The 21,801-nt window shown below is 42.5% G+C and overlaps 1 protein-coding gene across 3 annotated transcripts in view; it reads left to right on the forward strand.

Moving 5' to 3' along the window:
• LOC124718969 overlaps positions 1–21,801 on the forward strand; it is a 288,559-nt gene that overhangs the window by 130,497 nt on the left and 136,261 nt on the right. For all 3 annotated transcript variants that reach the window (XM_047244639.1, XM_047244640.1, XM_047244641.1), the window contains exons 3-4: positions 9,192–9,338; positions 20,710–20,850. In XM_047244639.1, coding sequence (XP_047100595.1) covers positions 9,192–9,338; positions 20,710–20,850 — 288 coding nt within the window. The remainder of the gene's footprint in view (positions 1–9,191; positions 9,339–20,709; positions 20,851–21,801) is intronic.

Raw genomic sequence — 21,801 nt, forward strand, 5'->3', positions numbered from 1 at the left:
GAAACCCTACATTTCAGTAGGAGAATGCACTACCGCATGTTGCAGGTCCTGTACGGGGCTTTCAGGATACAGAAAATGTTCGACTGCTGCCCTGGCCAGCCCATTCTCCAGATCAGTCACCAATTGAATACGTCTGGTCAATGGTGGCCGAGCAACTGGCTCGTCACAATACCCCAGTCAACTAACTACTCTTGATGAACTGTGGTATCGTGTTGAAGCTGCATGGGCAACTGTACCTGTACAAGCCATCCGAGCTCTGTTTGACTCAATGCCCAGGCGTATCAAGGCCGTTATTACGGCCAGAGGTGGTTGTTCCGGGTACTGATTTCTCAGGGTCTATGCACCGAAGTTGCGTGAAAATGTAATCACATGTCAGCTCTAGTACAATATATTTGTCCAATGAATACCCGTTTATCATCTGCATTTCTTCTTGGTGTAGTAATTTTAATGACCAGTAGTGTAACTGTGTTTTCAAATCGTTTAAACATTAACTTCCGTCAGGCAAGGCGCCATAACTATTCTCAGAGTGAGCTAGCACACCTCCGATTCCTTAAAGAATCGAACTCTCATGCGTAAAAGCTGTTCAGTCGTCTGACTACTTTACACATTAGTTAATCTCACAATTTTTGACGTTGAGCATATAAACGAGATTAAGTTTAGTACAGGATTGACATTATGTTTACATTCTATTGGAAGTCGCTAAGTACGCTCGTTATCAAACACTTGATGAATATAGTCAAGGACATTTCCGCACCACTTTAAGCAAAAGCTGGTTTCTCACGTATCTCCACGCTTATGACGTCATATCTCCTGAACCGTGCGTCGTGATATAATTGTGCACATACATTCAGCGGTGTATGTGTATATTGTCTGCATAATGTGAAGCGAAGGGAACTAGTAGTATGGAAGTAATAAATTAAAACGTCATACCGGATCAGAAGTCTTACTGCAAGAACTACAAAATTTATTAGGCGATAAACTGTTCTCCTTTCGCCGGCCGTGTTGGCCGTGCGGTTCTAGGCGCTTCAGTCAGGAACCGCGTGACTGCTACGGTCGCAGGTTCGAATCCTGTCTCGGGCATGGATGTGTGTGATGTGCTTAGGTTAGTTGGTTTAAGTAGCTCTAAGTTCTAGGGGACTGATGACCTAAGATGTTAAGTCCCATAGTGCTCAGAGCCATTTCAACCATTTTTTTTCTCCTTTCCTTGTTTTGTGGGGGCGTCAACGAGAAATACATTCATGAAGGTTGAAATAATGTGTAAAGTGTGTTGGGAGTCGCTAAGCGCTCTCCATTCTCAAATACTAGATGTACAAAAAAATGGTTCAAATGGCTCTGAGCACTATGGGACTTTACTTCTGAGGTCATCGGTCCCCTAGAACTACTTAAACCTAACTAACCTAAGGACATCACACACATCCATGCCCGAGGCAGGGTTCGAACCTGCGACCGCAGCGGTCGCGCGGTTCGAGACTGTAGCGTCTAGAGCTGCTCGGCCACTCCGGCCGGCACTAGATGAATACAACGTTGTTAAATTGCCTTAAGACGTGCATACAGCTTCTAGCTGTAATACCTGTCTTGTTGTGTTGAGCCTTTAACGTATGATTATATATCTCGATGATCAGATGGCGATAGCGTTTTAAATTTTTAAATTCGAGCAATAATTGTATGAAATATTGAGAATGAAATTTTTGTTGCCTCTTGAAGCTGTTATATAGCCTACTGGCAACTGGGACCCTGAACTATGAACCGTGAACCGGTTTCGCGTTTAGTAGACGGGAGTTAGTATGTGCCAACGGTGGTTTGGGCCACTCTGTGTTCAAATGGTTCAAATGGTTCTGAGCACTATAGCACTTAACATCTGAGGTCATCACTCCCCTAGAACGTAGAGCTACTTAAAGCTAACTAACCTAAGGACATCACACACACCCATGCCCGAGGCAGGATTCGAACCTGCGACCGCAGCAGTCGCGCGGTTCCAGACTGAAGCGCCTAGAACCGCTCGGCCACAACGGCCGGCCCCACTCGGTGTTCCTTAGGTTCGCTGCAAAACAGCGGACGCACGCAGTGCTTGGAAGAAAGCGCAGACATCACTCCCCCTTTGTCAGCACTTGAAGGATGTGGTTGTTGAGTTTCTGTCGCAAGTAAGTTTAATTTGTTTTTCATTGTCGAATCTGATGAACGGTATAATTATCAGCATCGGTTTACAGTTTTTAAAGATAAGAAGTAGCATTATCATACAAATATTAAGATGTAAGTAGTTTAATGTAGATTACACACTGATAACAAAATTCCACTCCCTCAAGCCAGTTTCTGTTTCTGCCATGTTTTAACGCGCAGTGTCAGCAGGGTAGTATGGGCCATACCAAATTCGACTGGTATAAGAATATTTTTGTTTTATTTTTTTAAAGGACGATGCCAAGGTTGGAGAAGACACGCGCCGATTAGGGTCGATAGGAGTAGTCTGAGACTACTATGCGGCAAGCGCTACCAAGTGTTTTAGAATGCGAAACGACCGAAACGGCTGCTGCCGATCAGTTTAATGTTCCTAGAACTACACTCCAAACGAGATCAAAATCGTTCTAGGAACATTGGAAGAAAACTACGAAAAATGCTGCTAGCTAAGACCGAGTTTCAAAAGTGGGTTCGCGATATAGCACAAGATTTAGAACTGCCTCACAGATTTAACAGAGGAAAGAAATTGACAAGTAAAAATTTCTGCCAGAACTATAGGAAGAAGTGGCCACAAAGCCTCACTCCACAAGTTTAATCTTTCTTCAGGTTCCATCAGCTACAATCTGAAAGGTTTATAGGAAACCTACCATCACAGATATGGTAATATCGGCGAGTTCTCAACACCCAGTTACCCATAACCACTTTGCCTTCCATTCAATGATACATCACCTGCTATCGACCCCCATGAATAAAGACATCTTCTAAATGGAAGTAAGTGCAATCAAACACCATAAAACAATTCTCTGTATGTCCATTTTTTCACATATCGTTATGGGACTTCGCTGTCCACTATAGGATGTCAAATCAAACACCTTTCAGCCGTCAAATTTCCGAACTTACTTAATTTGGCTATCAGTTTCGGTGATTTACTACGCCATTTTCAGACCCCTGACTGACGTGTAGGAAGATTCAACCTCGGTTCTGATCAGGCTGTAGTGATGGTTGTAGTGATTGCTATAGCTAGCAGAAATCTACAGATAACCAGAAATTGAAAGCTGGCCCCTATTTTGACCAGAACCGAGGTGGAATCTTCGTACACGTCGGTCAGGGGCCTGAAGATGGCGCAGTAAATCGCCGAAATTGGCAGTCAAATAAAATAAGTTCGGAAATTAGACGGCTAGAAGGTGTCTGATTTGACATCCAGCACCAAACAATGACTATCCTTCTAACTCAGTGGAGTCCATAATTCATAAAAAGCAGAAACAATTGGTCCTCTCTTCTTCACCCATCACCTCAAGAATGCAATGAACGGTGCACAACTGCATACTTAGGAAAAGTCTGAGTGGACTCTCCAGGAACGTAAAAAGGTCATTTTATGTGCACATCAGTGTCGGAGACTTTTTGCCCAGTGGTAAACACAGCTTTGGAAAAGAGTGGAATGTATAAAATTACTTGTAATTGAGGCAAATTCTGTATGGGTCAGTCTCGCATGGCAATATGTACTCGCTTGAAGGAACACCACAGAAGTTGGTAATTTAGAAGAGAACACTACTTTTTCAGGCCAACTACTTAAACAAGGCCACAGTTACAACGTGAAACATGAAGTATTACATCACATCCATAAAGGAAGGAAGATAAACTATTTCGAAACAATGGAAATTAGTTACCACATGTCCATTAACTCAAGTGTCGTACTGAATGACCACACACAGTTCCCTTACTCACCACTTCTATTTGCAGATACTACTCATTACCCGTTGTAAATTACGCCTCTTACTCACACGCCTTTATTTCAGTTACAATAATTTCTCTCGTTGTATTCCAAACAATTTTTACTTTGTGTAATCACAGCTGCCTCGCTCGCCTGGATAATATGACTATTATATCTTATATGCTTGTAATTTAGGACCTATTAAAGTTCAGCCACAACTTTGGAATACCTCACTAAAGTTTATTGTTCAATTATTTTCTTCTGTGTACAACTGTTGTAATTTGCGATAAAGTTTATTAGTTAATGTGTCACATATTTTATCTTAGTTATATAATCCTTAGATCGCATTTACACTGAAATAATCTCTCATGTTTTATTTCTAATTGTAACATTAACGTTTATCATCTCTGTAAATGGAGATAGTCTGTAGATGGACTAGTTTAAAATCATTGATCCAACAAAATTTCACTGCACCACATACGTATCTTTGTACGTGATGTAGGTGTAAAAGCCGAAAACCGATTCGTGTAAGAAATAATACATTACTTGCCATTATAATTGCTACACCACAAAGATGACGTGCCACAGACCCGAAATTTAACCGACAGGAAGAAGATGCTGTGATATGCAAATGATTAGCTTTTCAGAGATTTCACACAAGGTTGGCGCCGGTGGCGACACCTACAACGTGCTGACATAAGGAAAGTTTCCAACCGACTTCTCATACACAAACAGCAGTTGACCGGTGTTGCCTTGTGAAACGTTGTTGTGATGGAGGAGGTATGCGTACCATCACGTTTCCGACTTTGATAAAGGTCGGATTGTAGCCTATCGCGATTGCGGTTTATCGTATCGCGACATTGCTGATCGCGTTGGTCGAGATCCAATGGCTGTTAGCAGAATATGGAATCGGTGGGTTCAGAGGGTAATACGGAACGCCGTGCTGGATCCCAACGGCCTCGTATCACTACCAGTAGAGATGACAGGCATCTTATCCGCATGACTGTAACGGATCGTGCAGCCACGTGTCGATCCCTGAGTCAACAGATGGGGACGTTTGCAACACAACAACCATCTGCACCAACAGTTCGACGACGTTTGCAGCAGCATGGACTATCAGCTCGGAGACCACGGCTGCGGTTACCCTTGACGCTGCATCACAGACAGGACTGGCTGCGATGGTGTACTCAACGAGGAACCTGGGTGCACGAATGGCAAAACGTCATTTTTTGGATGAATCCAGGTTCTGTTTACAGCATCATGATGGTCGCATCCGTGTTTGGCGATATCGCGGTGAACGCACATTGGAAGCGCGTATTCGTCATCGCCATACTGGCGTATCACCCGGCGTGATGGTATGGGGTGCCATTGGTTACACGTCTCGGTCACCTCTTGTTCGCATTGACGGCACTTTGAACAGTGGACCTTACATTTCAGATGAGTTACGACCCGTGGCTCTACCCTTCATTCAATCCCTGCGAAACCCTACATTTCAGCAGGATAATGCACGAACGCATGTTGCAGGTCCTGTACGGGCCTTTCTGGATACAGAAAATGTTCGATTGCTGCCCTGGCCAGCCCATTCTCCAGATCCCTCACCAATTGAAAACGTGTGGTCAATAGTGGCCGAGCAACTGGCTCGTCACAACACGCCAGTCAATACTCCTGATTAACTGTGGTATCGTGTTGAAGCTGCATGGCCAGCTGTACCTGTACACGCCATCCAAGCTCTGACTCAATGCCCAGGCGTATCAAGGCCGTTATTACGGCCAGAGGTGGCTGTTCTGGGTACTGATCTCTCAGGATGTATGCAGCCAAATTGCGTGATAATGTAATTACATGTCAGTCCTACTATAATATATTTGTCCAATGAATACCCGTTTATAATCTGCATTTCTTTTTGGTGTAGCAATTATGATGGCCAGTATTGTAAATATTGTAGAATATTTCACCAGTGTTGTGTGTGTTTCGTTCACAACTTCTTTATCATCTCGCATTTTTGATATATAAGCAGGTTGATTTGTTTCTGAACCACAGAAATATCTCTCTTATTTAAAAACGTATATTTTGCTGTGAGGCCCATACTACATAAAACTTTTCTTAAGTATTTGGAACTGTAAGTTGCAGAGAATTTTTTTCTTGCTGCGTGTCGTTTCAGTTAGAAATATTTTTTCACTACTTACACCAAACAAATGTAGAAATAAGGGGTTTAAGCAATTACTCCTTATTTTTAAAAAAACTACTAAAGTTTTACACCAATTTCGGGTTTGGTTGTTTGAGACAGGAGACCAGACAGCGAGGTCATCGGTCTCATCGGATTAGGGATGGATGAAGAAGGAAATCGGCCGTGCCCTTTCAAAGGAACCATCCAGGCATTTGCCTGGAGCGATTTAGGGAAATCACGGAAAACCTAAATCAGGTAGGCCGGACGCGGGATTGAACCGTCGTCCTCCCGAACGCGAGTCCAGTGTGCTAACCACTGCGCATCAATGCATACTAACAGCCGTTCTCCTTATAGTCTTCAGCCATGTTGCATTGATATTTATTGTAACAACAACCGATACTGGGCGACCTTCTTGAAACTCATCGCTCAACGAAGCACGACCGCAAATAAAATCCGCAAATTAGTCGTGAAAGATCTTTTCTGAAGGGGAATGATTACCAGAAATTTAACGAGGCGAAAATCCTAAAAAGAAAGCATAAAACGATAATGTTAGGAGAAATTTTAATTTTTTACAACACTTTCTTTATACTCTCAATGTAAAACGGACTACTCGGTCACTTTAAGATTTTCCACCATTTTTAAATAATAGTAAATAATCTGTCAGATCAAGAGTCCAGGAAATGGAGATGGCGTTTCAATTAACAAAAAACATTTACTACAAAAAGAGTGTCTCGTGGAACTGCAACATACGACACTACACAACAGTAATTAAACCCGAAGCTCTCTACGCATCTTAGACACTAAATCTTCAACACAGAACACTAAAAGAGGAATTAGAAGTGAAAGAACGTAAAATAATGAGGAAAATTACAGGGCCAGGAACTAAAGATGGTGTGCATTATCCAAAACACAATACAGAAATATATAAAAATATCTCAAAAATAACAGACACAATGCGCGAGAGAAGAATCCAATTCACGGGGCATTTAGAAAGAATGGACTCAAACAGGTTAACGCACAAAATCCATACATTTTTTAAAGAACAAAACTGCACGACCGAACTGGTACAAATAGACGGAAAAAGACCTGAGAGAATTAGGGTCTCCAAATCTACATGATAGAAATGAAATCAGAAAAATCACGAACACACGGGGTTTTGAGGAAGAAGAGAGAAAAACTAACCGACATACGTGGTCTACGCGACGAAAGCTAACCCATTCGTTGTTTATGAAGGAATACTGGGCGAGAAGGAAGGCCAACAAATGTTGATTTTACATCTACATCTTCATCTACATGATTACTCTGCAATTCACATTTAAGTGCTTGGCAGAGGGTTCATCGAACCACAATCATACTATCTCTCTACCATTCCACTCCCGAACAGCGCGCGGGAAAAACGAACACCTAAACCTTTCTGTTCGAGCTCTCATTTCTCTTATTTTATTTTGATGATCATTCCTACCTACGTAGGTTGGGCTCAACAAAATATTTTCGCATTCGGAAGAGAAAGTTGGTGGCAAATAGATCTCGCCGCGACGAAAAACGTCTTTGCTTTAATGACTTCCATCCCAACTCGCGTATCGTATCTGCCACACTCTCTCCCCTATTACGTGATAATACAAAACGAGCTGCCCTTTTTTTGCACCCTTTCGATGTCCTCCGTCAATCCCACCTGGTAAGGATCCCACACTGTGCAGCAATATTCTAACAGAGGACGAACGAGTGTAGTGTAAGCTGTCTCTTTAATCGACTTGTTGCATCTTCTAAGTGTCCTGCCAATGAAACGCAACCTTTGGCTCACCTTCCCCACAATATTACCTATGTGGTCTTTCTGTTATATCCTAGCCAGTAATGCCACCCGAGCCCGCTGCCAAAAGGTTGGCAGCATCAAAGTCCGGACGCCGTCCGCATAAGCAGCGCCAGCGAGACAGCAAATCGCCGCAAGTCTGCGCGCGCCACCGCTGGCTTCTGGGTTCTTAAGCGCTGGAGTCGCGAGCGCTAGGACAGTTCTGTATTCGCCGCTCAGTTGTATACTCGCCACCGAATTGTGTACTTGCTAGTCAGTTGTGTGTTCATCGCAGCAGAGTGTTGTTTGTCGTCAGCCGACGCTGACCTAGCCGCTCCGACTCGAACTAGACAGATTTCTGTAGACACGGAGTTCACTACTGTGTTTCTGTATCTTCGTTAATAAAGATAAGTACCGACTTTTATTTAATCAGAGTGTTTGGGTTTTCATCTTTCTGTTCACTGTTCCAGCGGACCGGTCGGCCCGCTATTAAAAGTGTGGCGGTGACTTCGTAAGCCGTTTCTACAGCGAATTGTTTGTCGCTACGAACACTGCCACAAAACTTTCCAACTGAAGTTGTTCGTAATTTTAACACCCAGGTACTTAGTTGAATTGACAGCCTTGAGAATTGTACTATTTATCGAGTAATCGAATTCCAACGGATTTCTTTTGGAACTCGTGCTGATCACCTCACACTTTTCGTTATTTAGCGTCAACTGCCACCTGCCACACCATACAGCAATCTTTTCTAAATCGCTTTGCAACTGATTTAGATGTAGAAACGCCGTCTCCATTTTCTGGACTCTTGATCTGACAGATTATTTACTATTACTTAAAAATGGTGGAAACTCTTAAATGGACCGAGTAGTCCGTTTTACAGTGAGAGTTTAAAGAAAGTGTTGTAAAAAATTAAAATTTCGCCTGAGTTTATAGTTTTATGCTTTCTTTTTAGGATTTTCGCCTCGTTAAATTTCTGGTAATCATTCCCCTTCAGAAAAGATCGTTCACAACTGATTTGCGGATTTTAATTGCGCTCGTGCTTCGTTGAGCGAAGAGTTTCAAGAAGGTCGCCCAATATCGGTTGTTGTTCCAATAAATATCAATGCAACATGGCTGAAGGCTATAAGGAGAACGGCTGTTAGTATGCATCATTGGAACCGAAATTGATGCGCAGTGGCTAGCACACTGGGCTCGCGTTCGGGAGGACGACGGGTCAGTCCCTAAGTGATCCATCCGCGAAGAAGAAGAAGTAGTAAATAAGATGATTTTACGTGAAAATAGTGCCTCCTAGCGCCGTTTCCCAGAAATTGAAGAAGCGATCACAGGAATGGCAGTGGATGTTGACTGACATGTTGCAGGTGGCGAGCTGAAGTACGGCGACCGCTGCGACGACTCCAGCCAGTGCGGCTTCGACCACGGCATCTGTGAGAAGCAGAGCGGCAAGCAGCTGTGTCTCTGCCAGCCGGACTACCCCGTCACCAACCACATCAACATGTGCGGAAAGCGTGAGTACCGCCTGCCCTGTCTGAACACTTAGGCCTCACTTTTTTTAAAAGTAGGCAGTCGCCCTACTCATTTGACGCTGTCCTCCATCTTTTTCCTATCCTGTGCTGATCTTTCCATCTCCTAAAGTGCGCGTCATTTGCGACGGCGACTAAGTTTAGGTTCGTTCTGCTCATCTGACGTCACAAAACACAGTCAGCCAATGAACAGAGAACGACGTTGCCGGAGCGAGACTGCAGTGCAGAGCACGGACGAGTGTCTTCAGTTTTAGAAACGTTCAGTCATAAATGAAGTAACTGAAGAAAAGCAATGTCTTGATAGCAGACTTTCTATAAAAGAAAGTTTGGAAAAAGCATTCTTTATACCAATTGCTTCATATTCTATTAATTAATTAAACCAAACAAGCAATAAGCCACCTAATTCAGGCGATAGCAAGGAAATTCATTCTCACTAACCGCTTCTTCGCAATAAAGAACAATGGTAATCGTTTATTTCCTATTTTACTTCGACGAAACGTAATTCATAGTCATACCAGCAGTGTTTGTCGGTATTTTGCGTGATTGTTTCATGTCCTCCAGGGTTTCTGTTCAATGACCAACTGCGTTAGCGTAGTGGTTAAGGTGACTGGCTGCTGAGCAAAACGATTTGTTTTCGAACCTTGTTCGGTGCTTAATATTTTCTTTATTTAAAAACAATATCGAAGTGTCGTACTTCATGAATTTTATTCGTTTGAATATAATTTTTTTTTAAATTTCTAGTGCCAACTAAAATCGACCGTACGAAAAGTATACACTGTGGACTTTTACCTCTGCAAACTCTTCAAAATTTCGAGCAATGGTTTACTACATTTAATGCTGCACAATAACTGCGTTGAACATCGAAACAAAATTAAGTCATTTATGGGGGGAAGGTATCAGTCAAGAAGATGTGTAAAAATTAAATTTTTGGGCCAAATAGCTTTTGTGAAATCGAATGATTAAAGTGTGTCAAAGCAGTCGGAACACCATGTGTCTGCACAGGCGAGCAGTGCAGTGATGACAAAATCGCGCACAGCGCGGAATGCGGGGAGCACGTCTCTGAAGCAGGGAAAGGGTTAATGCGGCCGTGGTGGCTTTATTTCATAAACTGCTCGCTCCCCCCTAAACGTAAGTTTGCGAACTATACTATGGCGCTGCTTCTGTTGACGCGTGCATCTGGCAACGCAGCAATCTCCCGCGTCTGGGCGGCCATGCGCGAGCCGCCAAGATAAAAGAATTGAACTATAACAATGCTCATTAACACCATCCTTAAAGCGCACAGCAAGGAGAGCGCTAAAGTGAACGGGACAAGTCTTCTACGGTAAGATGCGCCACAAAACACTCATCGGGAGAGCCAGTTGCACGCACTGAGAGTAGCCTCTCATGGAGTCGAGTGCTAAAAGGAAACCAGCAATGCTTGCTTCTTCCGTGGCCGCTGCATTTTACCGTGACAATAAACAACACGAAAACAAGATGGTCACTACGAGCGAAAAAAAATGCATGAGCACACTGGCGGAGAGAAGAAGGGTGACATTTTTTTAGAAAATAAATTCTTTTAGAGGACGAACAGTCTTCACGAAATTAACTGGGGGTCTTGTGCAACAGAAACTGACGCAGCAGGACACCGTCATGAGAAATTACTTCTTCTGAGAAGTGGTCAGCTACGCTAAATGTACGTTTATATGGACCATAGTTTAGATTAGATTAGATTAGTTTTTCATTCCATAGATCCGTTCTGAGGAGATCCTCGTGGATGTGGAACATGTATTTATTTATTTTTTTTTTTTTGAGCTGAGATAACAATATTAATAACATGAATATATACAATACATCATTTGTTTCTATTAAAAAATTCGTCAATGGAGTAGAAGGAGTTGGCCGCCAGTAAGTCTTTCAGGCTCCTTTTAAACTGATCTTTATTTGTAACTAAATTTTTTATGTTTGCTGGCAAATTATTGAAGATCAGTGTTCCTGAGTAGTCGACCCCTTTTTGAACTACAGTAAGTGCTTTTAAGACCTTGTGCAGATCATTTTTGTTCCTGGTATTGTATGTATGAACTGAGCTGTTTGTTCGAAAAAGAGCTATATTATTTAGGACAAATTTCATTAAGGACTAAATATACTGAGAGGCAGTAGTTAGTATACCCAGTTCTTTGAAGAGTTTCCTACATGACGTCCGTGAATTTGTTGTTGTTCTGGTCTTCAGTCCTGGGACTGGTTTGATGCAGCTCTCCATGCTACCCTATCCTGCGCAAGTTCCTTCATCTCCCAGTACTTACTGCAACGCACATCCTTCTGAATCTGCTTAGTGTATTCATCTCTTGGTCTTCCTCTACGATTTTTACCCTCCACGCTGCCCTCCAGTACTAAATTGGTGATCCCTTGATGCCTCAGAACATGTCCTACCAACCGATCCGTTCTTCTAGTCAAGTTGTGCCACAAACTCCTCTTCTCCCCAATCCTGCTCAGTACCTCCTCATTAGTTATGTGATCTACCCATCTAAGCTTCAGCATTCTTCTGTAGCACCACATTTTGGAAGCTTCTATTCTCTTCTTGCCCAAACTATTTATCGTCCATGTTTCACTTCCATACAAGGCTACACTCCATACAAATACTCTCAGAAACGACTTCCTGACACTTAAATCTACACTCGATGTTAACAAATTTCTCTTCTTCAGAAACGCTTTCCTTGCCATTGCCAGTCTACATTTTATATCTTCTCTACTTCGACCATCATCAGTTATTTTGCTCCCCAAATATACAGTAAAGCTGCATGCCCTCGGGAAAAATTACAGCCGTAGTTTCCCCTTGCTTTCAGCCATTCGCAGTACACTCCACAAATAATACGTATTACACGCTTTTGGACTCTGAAAACTTTTGTTTGTCTTGAAGAGTTACCCCAAAATATTATACCATATGACATTATGGAATGGAAGTAGTCAAAGTATGCAAGCTTTTTCATTTTTATGTCGCCTGTGTCAGCTAACACTCGAATTGCAAATACAGATTTGTTAAGGCGTTTCTGCAGTTCTGAGGTGTGCTCCTCCCAACTAAATTTATTATCAAGTTGTAATCCTAGGAATTTAAGACTCTCAACCTCTTCTATCTGCTCTTCTTCATACTTTATGCATATGCTGGATGGAGACCTCTTACAGGTTCTGAACTGCATATAGTGAGTCTTTTCGAAATTTAATGTCAGTGAGTTGGCTTTATACCATTTATTAATATCCATGAAAATATCATTAGCAGATCTTTCTAGAACTACACTCGACATACTATTTATTGCAATACTTGTGTCATCTGCAAACAAAACGAACTCTGCTTCTGGCAGTGTAACTAATGAGAGATCATTAATGTACACAAGAAAAAGCAATCGCCCTAAGATGGAGCCTTGTGGGACACCACATGTAATTTCTTCCCATTCTGATGGTGACTGATGACTTAATTCACTAGTCCCTTGCACTGACACCCTTTGTTTCCTGTTAGCGAGGTATGACTTGAACCATTTTGCAGCACTGCCCGTGACACCATAGAATTCTAATTTATTTAAAAGGATGTTGTGGTTCACACAAATGCCTTTGACAGATCACAGAAAATACCTACTGCTTGTAATTTGTTATTTAAGCCGGTCCCAAGCCCGGGCCCATCTAAAAACAAGAGGATGGGGAAGTGTGGAGGGGGAGGAGTAACAACCTCGTAAAAAAACCAGGGTCCGTCCGGCTCCAGATGGTAGCACCCTGTCATAGGGTCCCTGCCTAGGGTTACTAGGTGAAACCCAGCCAACGGTCTCAATGGCGGAAGAGGAACAATTTCCCAACGGCAGAGAGAGCGGAAGAGCTAACTCCAGGGCTTACTACCTTGGTTTTAATTTCGGATTCGGGGCAACCCGATCCCCCAATTTATTATCCAACAACTACTGCAAAGCATGATGGGAACGTCGTCAAAGATAGACACTACTCCAAGAGGTAGACCGAATGGCAAATCCTCCGTTGTTCGTAGAAACAATGCAAAGGGGTCAAAGGATTTTGGAGGACCCCAACCAACATGTATGCAGCCCTCAACACTGAAATTTAAGAAAGCAACTATGTTTGCAACCCTAAATGTAAACTCTCTAATTAAAGTAGGAAAATTGAAATTATTGATTGAAAAGCTGAACCAGAAAGAAACTTTAATATGTGCATTACAAGAAACAAGGTTTTTAGATGAAACTGCCTTAGATTTTGAAAACTATCGTTTATATAAAGGAAAACCAGGTAAAATCTTAATGAAACAAATGCCATACCTGGGAACAGCATTTCTGGTACATCACTCAATTTTAGATTCAGTTACTAACTTCTACTCGAGTTCTGAGAGACTATCCATTCTTGAGATTAAATGTAAAAACAAAGGATACTCTATAATCAACTGCCATGCACCCATAAACCAGGACAACAAAAATAACCCGGAGAAAGTTGAAGAATTTTGGGAGATACTTGAAATGGAACTGGATAGATGCTCAAAGAAGAACATAAAAATGTTAGTAGGCGATTTTAACGCACAAATAGGAAGGGAGAAAAAATACCATGGAACAGTAGGCCTCTTCCCAGGTCACAAAAGAACTTCAAAAAATGGAGAAAGGCTTATAGAGGTATGTAGGCATTTCAACTTGAAAATAATGACAACACAGTTCAAAAAGCTGAGCCGAAAAACTAAAACATGGAGATCACCAAAGCCACTTCTCGGAGAATTCCAAATTGACCATGTGGCTATCTCACTTCATTGTCAAGAAGAAATTCAAAACACTAAAGTGCTGAAAAGCCTTGATGTTGATTCAGACCACTATTTGACTACGATTAAATTCAGACCACTCCCATTTCGAAAAGAGAAGAAAACCTTTTACAAAATTCCAAAATATAACACAGAAACGTTAAAAAATGAAGAAATTAAACAACGGTTTCAAAGAGCATTGCACAAAGATAGCGATGGCATATCCACAATAAATAAGGAAGCGGGATGGGAGGAGATCAAAAACGAAATAGTTGAAATAGCAAAAGAAAATTGTCTCGTGGAAAGAGTAAGAAGACATCCATGGTGGGACAATGAATGTGATGAGAACCTGGAGAAGAGACAGAAATTGTGGCAGAAATGGAACTCCACAAAAGATCCTCAAGATCTTGACAATTTTAAAATCCAGAGAAGAGAAACAGCTAAGCTTTTCCGTAATAAAAAAAGTAGACAATTTCAGGATAACCTAGAACAGATTGAGGAAGACTTTAAAAGAAATAATTCTAGAGATTTCTACAAAACTTTTAGAAAACAGCTAACCAAATACCAATCCCCAAATTTATGTTTTAAAGATGAAGAGAACAAGCTAGGTTTGACAAACAAGACTAATTGTGAAATATTAGCAAAATATTTCGAGAATCTACTAAATTGTGAACCACCCAAAGATAAAATGAGTTTTGAAAACCACCGAAATACTAATACCGAGTCAAAACCTCCAGACGCTGAAGAAATAAAACACATAATACACAGTCTAAAAAACAATAAAGCCCCAGGTGAAGACTCCATAGTACCAGAAATCCTAAAAATAATGGATACCAACCTCCCACAAGTTTTGGAACATATGTTTAAGAAGATCTGGGACGAAGAAAGAATTCCTGAAGACTGGCAGTGTGCCCTGATACACCCACTACACAAAAAGGGGGATAAGATGAATGTTAATAATTATAGAGGGATCTCGCTACTACCAGTAGGATACAAAATTTTGTCAAGGAAATTACTTCAAATCGTGGAGCCAGTTCTGGATAAAAAAATAGGTGAATATCAAGCAGGTTTTAGACAAGGTAGATCCTGTGTTGAACAAATATTTAACCTGAAAACACTAATTCGTTACAGAATCTCAAGAGGCCAGAGATTTGCAATAGTATTTGTAGATTTCAAAAAAGCATACGACTCGGTAGATAGAGAAACATTACTGAAAGTATTGGAAGAATTTGGGGTCGATACGAAAACAATTCAAATTATCAAACAGACGCTAACAAACAGTAAGGCCAAAGTTAAATTTATGAGTGAAATTTCAAGGAAGTTCGAAATTAAAACAGGTGTTAGACAAGGTGATGGTTTATCCCCAATCCTCTTCAACTGCGTACTGGAAAAGATATTGAGAATATGGAAAGAAGAACTCAAAGGCACCAAGAATGACATCAGAATTGGAACAAAAAAAGAAAAAATAGAAGTGGACTGTTTAGCTTTTGCAGACGATCTGGCAATAATTACAGAAAACGAAGAAATAGCTCAGAACTACCTGGAGAAACTACAAGAAGTTTCGGCCAGAGCTGGACTGCAGATTTCATTTGAAAAAACCGTGTATATGTCTAGAAATAACAAGAAAAATCTTATTACTAAATACGGCAATATTAAGAGAGTAGAAAAATTTAAGTATTTAGGTGAAATAATTCAAGTGAATGGTTTAGACAAGAGTGCAAACCAGGCGAGAGCAAGGAAAATGGAATTTGCTTTTCAAAAAACCAAAGACATATATAACAAAAAAAACATTTCGATTCAAGCTAAATTAAGACATTATAAAACTGTCATTAGACCAGAATGCCTGTATGCATCGGAGTGCCTAACTCTTAACAAAAAGGGGGAAATAGAAAACATGGAAAAGAAAGAAAGGAAAATTTTGAGAAAAATATTAGGACCGAGAAAGATTGGAGAAGAGTACAAGCTAAAGAGTAATAAGGAAATATACAAAACTATTGAGAAAGTGAGTGAGGCGATGCGTAAACGCAGACTAACGTTTTATGGTCACCTGTCGAGGATGGATGGAAACAGACTAACAAGAAAAGTGTTTGAACATAGTAACAGGAACGAAAAAACCAACAATAAATGGATACAGATGGTGAAAAAGGATTTGGCCTATTTTAATGTCACCCGTGAGTCAATCAGGGACAGGGAAAAGTTTAGACAAATAGTGAACGAAATTAAGTGTTTTCCAGAAGAAACGAAACTAAAGAATAATAACAGGAAATGGTCGGAAGAGCGGAGGAGGAACCACTCGAAAATGATGAGGAAATATTGGGAAGAGAGAAAAAAAGATCAAAAAGCCGGGCAAGTGAATTGTTGAACGTGGTCCAAAGATGGCCGAAATCGAAAGAAGAAGAAGAATTAAGTACGTTTTCACTGTAGGTGTAAATAGCGTTCTCGATATCAGAACCCTTCAGAATTCCAAACTGTGTTCTTGATAATATGTTATTTGCGGTCAGATGGTTAGTTTGCGGCAAGAAGTCGCCACACACAGCGTTGCCGTCAACATTGCTGTAATGAGGCTGCAATACACGGTATGGCATACCGTATGCGGTATGGACCTGCATAACTGCTGATGTTGCAGGCTGCTACTGATATATTGCCGAGGGGTTTCCCGCCGTTTTCGACCTATGTGTCGTAAGCTCAGGCAATATCTATCTCTGTCATTGTCTGTAAATGTTTTCCTCCCGCTCTCATATCTTTGTTTCCCATTCCTCTCACCGACGACGCTGTAGTGTCGTTTCAGTTTTGTTCCAAAGTTTGCGCACGTACGTACCAGCTGAAAAATGTTCCTGTCACACACAAAAAACGCGAATATGCCCCTCTTTAAAAGACTCTGACGCAAAAGTGGGAAACAGCTGCCTCAATCCTCATCCCGCATTCCTCGCCAAAAATTCAGGCATGCGAACATATTCGCGCCTTTTACCACAGAACATTCTAAACCCTTTTCTCATTGTCTCTCTTTATAGTGACGCCTTGACACTGCCACTGTCTACACAGGGTGATCAAAAAGTCAGTATAAATCTGAAAACTGAATAAATCACGGAATAACGTAGATAGAGAGGTACAAATTGACACACATGCTTGGAATGACATGGGGTTATATTAGAACCAAAAAAGTACAAAAGTTCAGAAAATGTCCGACAGATGGCGCTTCATCTGATCAGAATAGCAATAATTAGTATAACAAAGTAAGACAAAGCAAAGATGATGTTCTTTACAGGAAATGCTCAATATGTCCACCATCATTCCTCAACAATAGCTGTAGTCGAGGAATAATGTTGTGAACAGCATTGTAAAGCACGTCCGGAGTTATGGTGAGGCATTGGCGTCGGATGTTTTCAGCATCCCTACAGATGTCGGCCGATCACGATACACTTGCGACTTCACGTAACCCCAAAGCCAATAATCGCACGGACTGAGGTCTGGGGACCTGGGAGGCCAAGCATGACGAAAGTGGCGGCTGAGCACACGATCACCACCAAACGATGCGCGCAAGAGATCTTTCACGCGTCTAGCAATATGGGGTGGAGCGCCATCCTGCATAAACACCGTACGTTCCAGCAGGTGTTTATCAGCCAGGCTAGGGTTGATGCGATTCCGTAACATATCGGCGTACCTCTCACGGTAGCAGTACCTGTCACGGTGGCAGTTACGAAACCAGAATCACGCATTTCCTCGAAGAAAAAAGGCCCGATAACGGTAGATGTGGTAAATCCAACCCATACCGTGACTTTCTCGTCGTGCAACGGAGTTTCCACGACAGTTCTAGGATTTTCGGTAGCCCAAATTCGTTTTGCTGTCCAGCTCCATCTGTCGGGCATTTTATGAACTTTTTTTTTTTTTGTTCTAGTAAAACCCCATGTCATTCCAAGCATGTGTGTAAATTTTTACCTGTCTACATTATTCCGTGGTTTATTACGTTTCCAAATTTATACTGACTTTTTGATCACCCGGTACATGTCTCTCTGCCGTTGTCTCTCTCCTCCGCCACTGGCACTTTCTCCTGTTTGTCTCTCCCAGTGTAGCTGCATGCATCGGTTTCAGTCGCTCTTCCTTACCACTGCCTTCTTCTCTGACACTTTCACTGTCTCTCTGTCCCACTCCCATTGCCTTTTCCCATTCTTTTTCTCTTACATTGCCACTTTCTCTTTCTTTCTCGCTCGCAATCTGTTGTCTTTTTCTTCAACCACCACTGTCCCCTCTCCACACATGTCCTTGGGGATGGTTTTCCCGCGGTTTTGAGCCATAGACCAGGAAACTAACACATGGCTGTAGAGAATGGGGGAAATTTAGCGAATTAATATGTCAAAAATCCGCCTCAGTTGCGAAAGACCAGTAAAATTTCGCAACTGAGGCAGATTTTTGACATATTATGCTATCACAGTTGCTGACAGTCCTGCAACATGTTAAAAATTCTTAAAGTTAGCGAACTTTTTTCGAGCTAAAGTTCACCGATCTGCGGGGAGTAGAAACCCCCAGGCCTATGTATGGTCTCGACACATCTCTTTTCCATTTGCACTGTCTCCTCCTCTTTTGCTCCCACTACTTCTATCTCCATCCATGTTTCTTTCTCTTTTACTACCACTGTCTCTCACTGACTCTCAGTAACTCGTCTCTCTTCGGCTCCCACTGCTATTATCTTCATCCATTTTTCTTTCTCTTTCACTGCCACTTCCTTTCCCCCGCCATCACTATTTCCTCTCTCTTTCCCGCCCACTGTCACTGTCTCGTCTCTCTCCCACCGTCCCACTGCTTATATAAAATGAATTCTCTCGGTCTGGAAAGTTTTGACAGTTTATTTATAAACTTCCACACGTTTACATACTGTGACACATATAAACAACAAGGAAGTACGCACAATATAAGACTGCCACAAAATCGACTCTGATACAAAGCAAATTCACTTTACACTACTTTACATAAACATGCACAACAATTTGAAGCTACATCTATAGATGTCAAAAGATTGGTATGTTTAATTTGCGAGTACAATGAATTTCGGATGGTCAAGACATTTGTCGGGATGGTTCCTTTGAAAGGGCACGGCCGATTTCCTTCCCCATCCTTCCCTAATCCGTCTCTAATGACCTCGTTGCCGATGGGGCGTTAAACACTAATCTTCTGCCTCTCAGCAACTTGGACGCATGAGCTATTAAGCTGATTGTCCGATAATTCTTGCAATCTTGGGAATTACGTGAATGATGTTTTTCCGACAGTCAGATAGTACTTCGCCAAACTCTTTTTCATTCTACTCACCAAAGTGAATAGTTGTTTTGTTGCCACTTCCCCTCAATGATTTTAGAAATTCCGATGCACTGTTACCATCCCTTTTGCCTAATTTGATTTTAAGTCTTCCAGAGGTCTTTTAAATTCTAATACTGGATCCCCCATCTCTTCCATATCGATTCCTGTTTCTTCTCCTATCACGTCATCAGCCAAGTGTTTGCAGAATGAGACTTTCACTCTGCAGCGGAGAGTGCGCTGATATGAAACTTCCTAGCAGATTAAAACTGTGTGCCGGACCGAGACTAGAACTCGGTATCTTTGCCTTTCGCGGGCAGGTGCTCTACCAACTGAGCTACTCAAGCACGACTCACGCCCCGTCCTCACATCTTTACTTCTGCCAGTATCTCGTCTCCTACATTCCAAACTTTACAGAAACTCTCCTGCGAACCCTGCAGAACTAGCACTCCTGAAATAAACGATATTGCGGAGACATGGCTCAGCTACAGCCTGGGGGGATGTTTCCAGAAAGAGATTTTCACTCTGCAGCGGAGTGTGCGCTGATATGAAACTTCCTGGCAGATTAAAACTGTGTGCCGGACCGATACTAGAACTCGGGACCTTTGCCTTTCGCGGTCAAGTGCTCTACCAACTGAGCTACCCAAGCACGACTCACGACCCGTCCTCACAGCTTTACTTCTGCCAGTACCTCGTCTCCTATCTTCCAAATTTAACAGAAGCTCTGCTGCCCGCGAAAGGCAAAGGTCCCGAGTTCGAGTGTCGGTCCGGCACACAGTTTTAATCTGCCAGGAAGTTTCATATCAGCGCACACTCCGCTGCAGAGTGAAAATCTCTTTCTGGAAACATCCCCCAGCCTGTAGCTAAGCCATGTCTCCGCAATATCGTTTCTTTCAGGAGTGCTAGTTCTGCAGGGTTCGCAGGAGAGCTTCTGTAAACTTTTGGAAGGTAGGAGACGAGGTACTGGCAGATGTAAAGGTGTGAGGACGAGGCGTGAGTCGTGCTTGGGTAGCTCAGTTGGTAGAGCACTTGCCCGCGAAAGGCAAAGGTCCCGAGTTCGAGTCTCGCTCCGGCACACGGTTTTAATCTGCCGGGAAGTTTCAAGCCTTTGCAGTCTTTCCACCTACCCACTTAATGCTCAAATACGCCCGCCGTGCAGACAGCAGTCACCAGCCCGGCTAATGTCTCTTTTTCCCAGTCCGCTAGAGAGGAGCAAGTACACCCCCTTCTGACCCTCCGCGCCTCCTGACTGTCGAAAGAACCCGTGATTCGTGGCAGTTACCCTTCCCAGCTCCATGTTTACGGGCTGCCCACGTGTTGCAGCGGCCAAGATCAACGAGACGTGCGAGTTCTCGGAGCAGTGCGAGCGCACCACGGAGAAGACGGAGTGTCGCGACGGCCGCTGCGTCTGCCTCTTCCAGATGGGCGCGCTCTACAAGAACGATGGCTCCGTCGAATGCGTCGGTGAGTACCGCCACGCCGACAGCACACGTTCTAGTATGATAAAAGAAAAAAAAACAAATAAGTTAAATATACTTGAATCGGCCGTGCTTCCCCACGCCGTGACTTCCTCCCCGGACCTGGGACTGCCCCAGTTGCAGCAGACCACACTTACGTGCACCTGGTGCAGCCGGAAAATTTGACTCGCAACTCTCACTCGGCGGGATTGGAGAACTACACACCACGTTGCACAATTAAAGGTTCGTTACTCCTTTACCACAGTTTCGAGGAATATAAATTTGAATTCTTCAGAAGGAAAGTGGACCTGTTGAACATCTTAATACACACACACACACTGAAGAGCCAAAGAAACAGGTACACCTGCCTAATATCGTGTAGGGACATCGCGAGCACGCAGAAGTGCCGCTACACGCCGTAGCATGGACTCGACTAATGTCTGAAGTCGTGCTGGAGGAAATTAACGCCATAAATCCTGCAGGGTTCTCCATAAATCCGTAAGAGCACTAAGGGTTGGAGGTCTCTTCTAAACAGCACCTAACCGTCAATTAGCGCGGTTCACAAACAACAACTAAAGTACACATGGTATCCCAAAAACGTTATCGTGGAAGTAGGGGCCAGGAGGTGCTGGTGAAATAACACACACTGCTAAGGATATCTTTTTATTTTAAAAGGCTTTCTCAATAATATATACATATATATACAGGGTGAGTCACCTAACGTTACCGCTGGATATATTTCGTAAACCACATCAAATACTGACGAATCGATTCCACAGACCGAACGTGAGGAGAGGGGCTAGTGTAATTGGTTAATCCGAACCATAAAGAAATGCACGGAAGTATGTTTTTTTAACACAAACCTATGTTTTTTTAAATGGAAACCCGTTAGTTTTGATGGCACATCTGAACATATAAAAAATACGTAATCAGTGCCGTTTGTTGCATTGTAAAATGT

Source organism: Schistocerca piceifrons, chromosome 10 (genome assembly GCF_021461385.2).
Source record: "Schistocerca piceifrons isolate TAMUIC-IGC-003096 chromosome 10, iqSchPice1.1, whole genome shotgun sequence".
Classification (NCBI taxonomy): Eukaryota; Metazoa; Arthropoda; class Insecta; order Orthoptera; family Acrididae; genus Schistocerca; species Schistocerca piceifrons.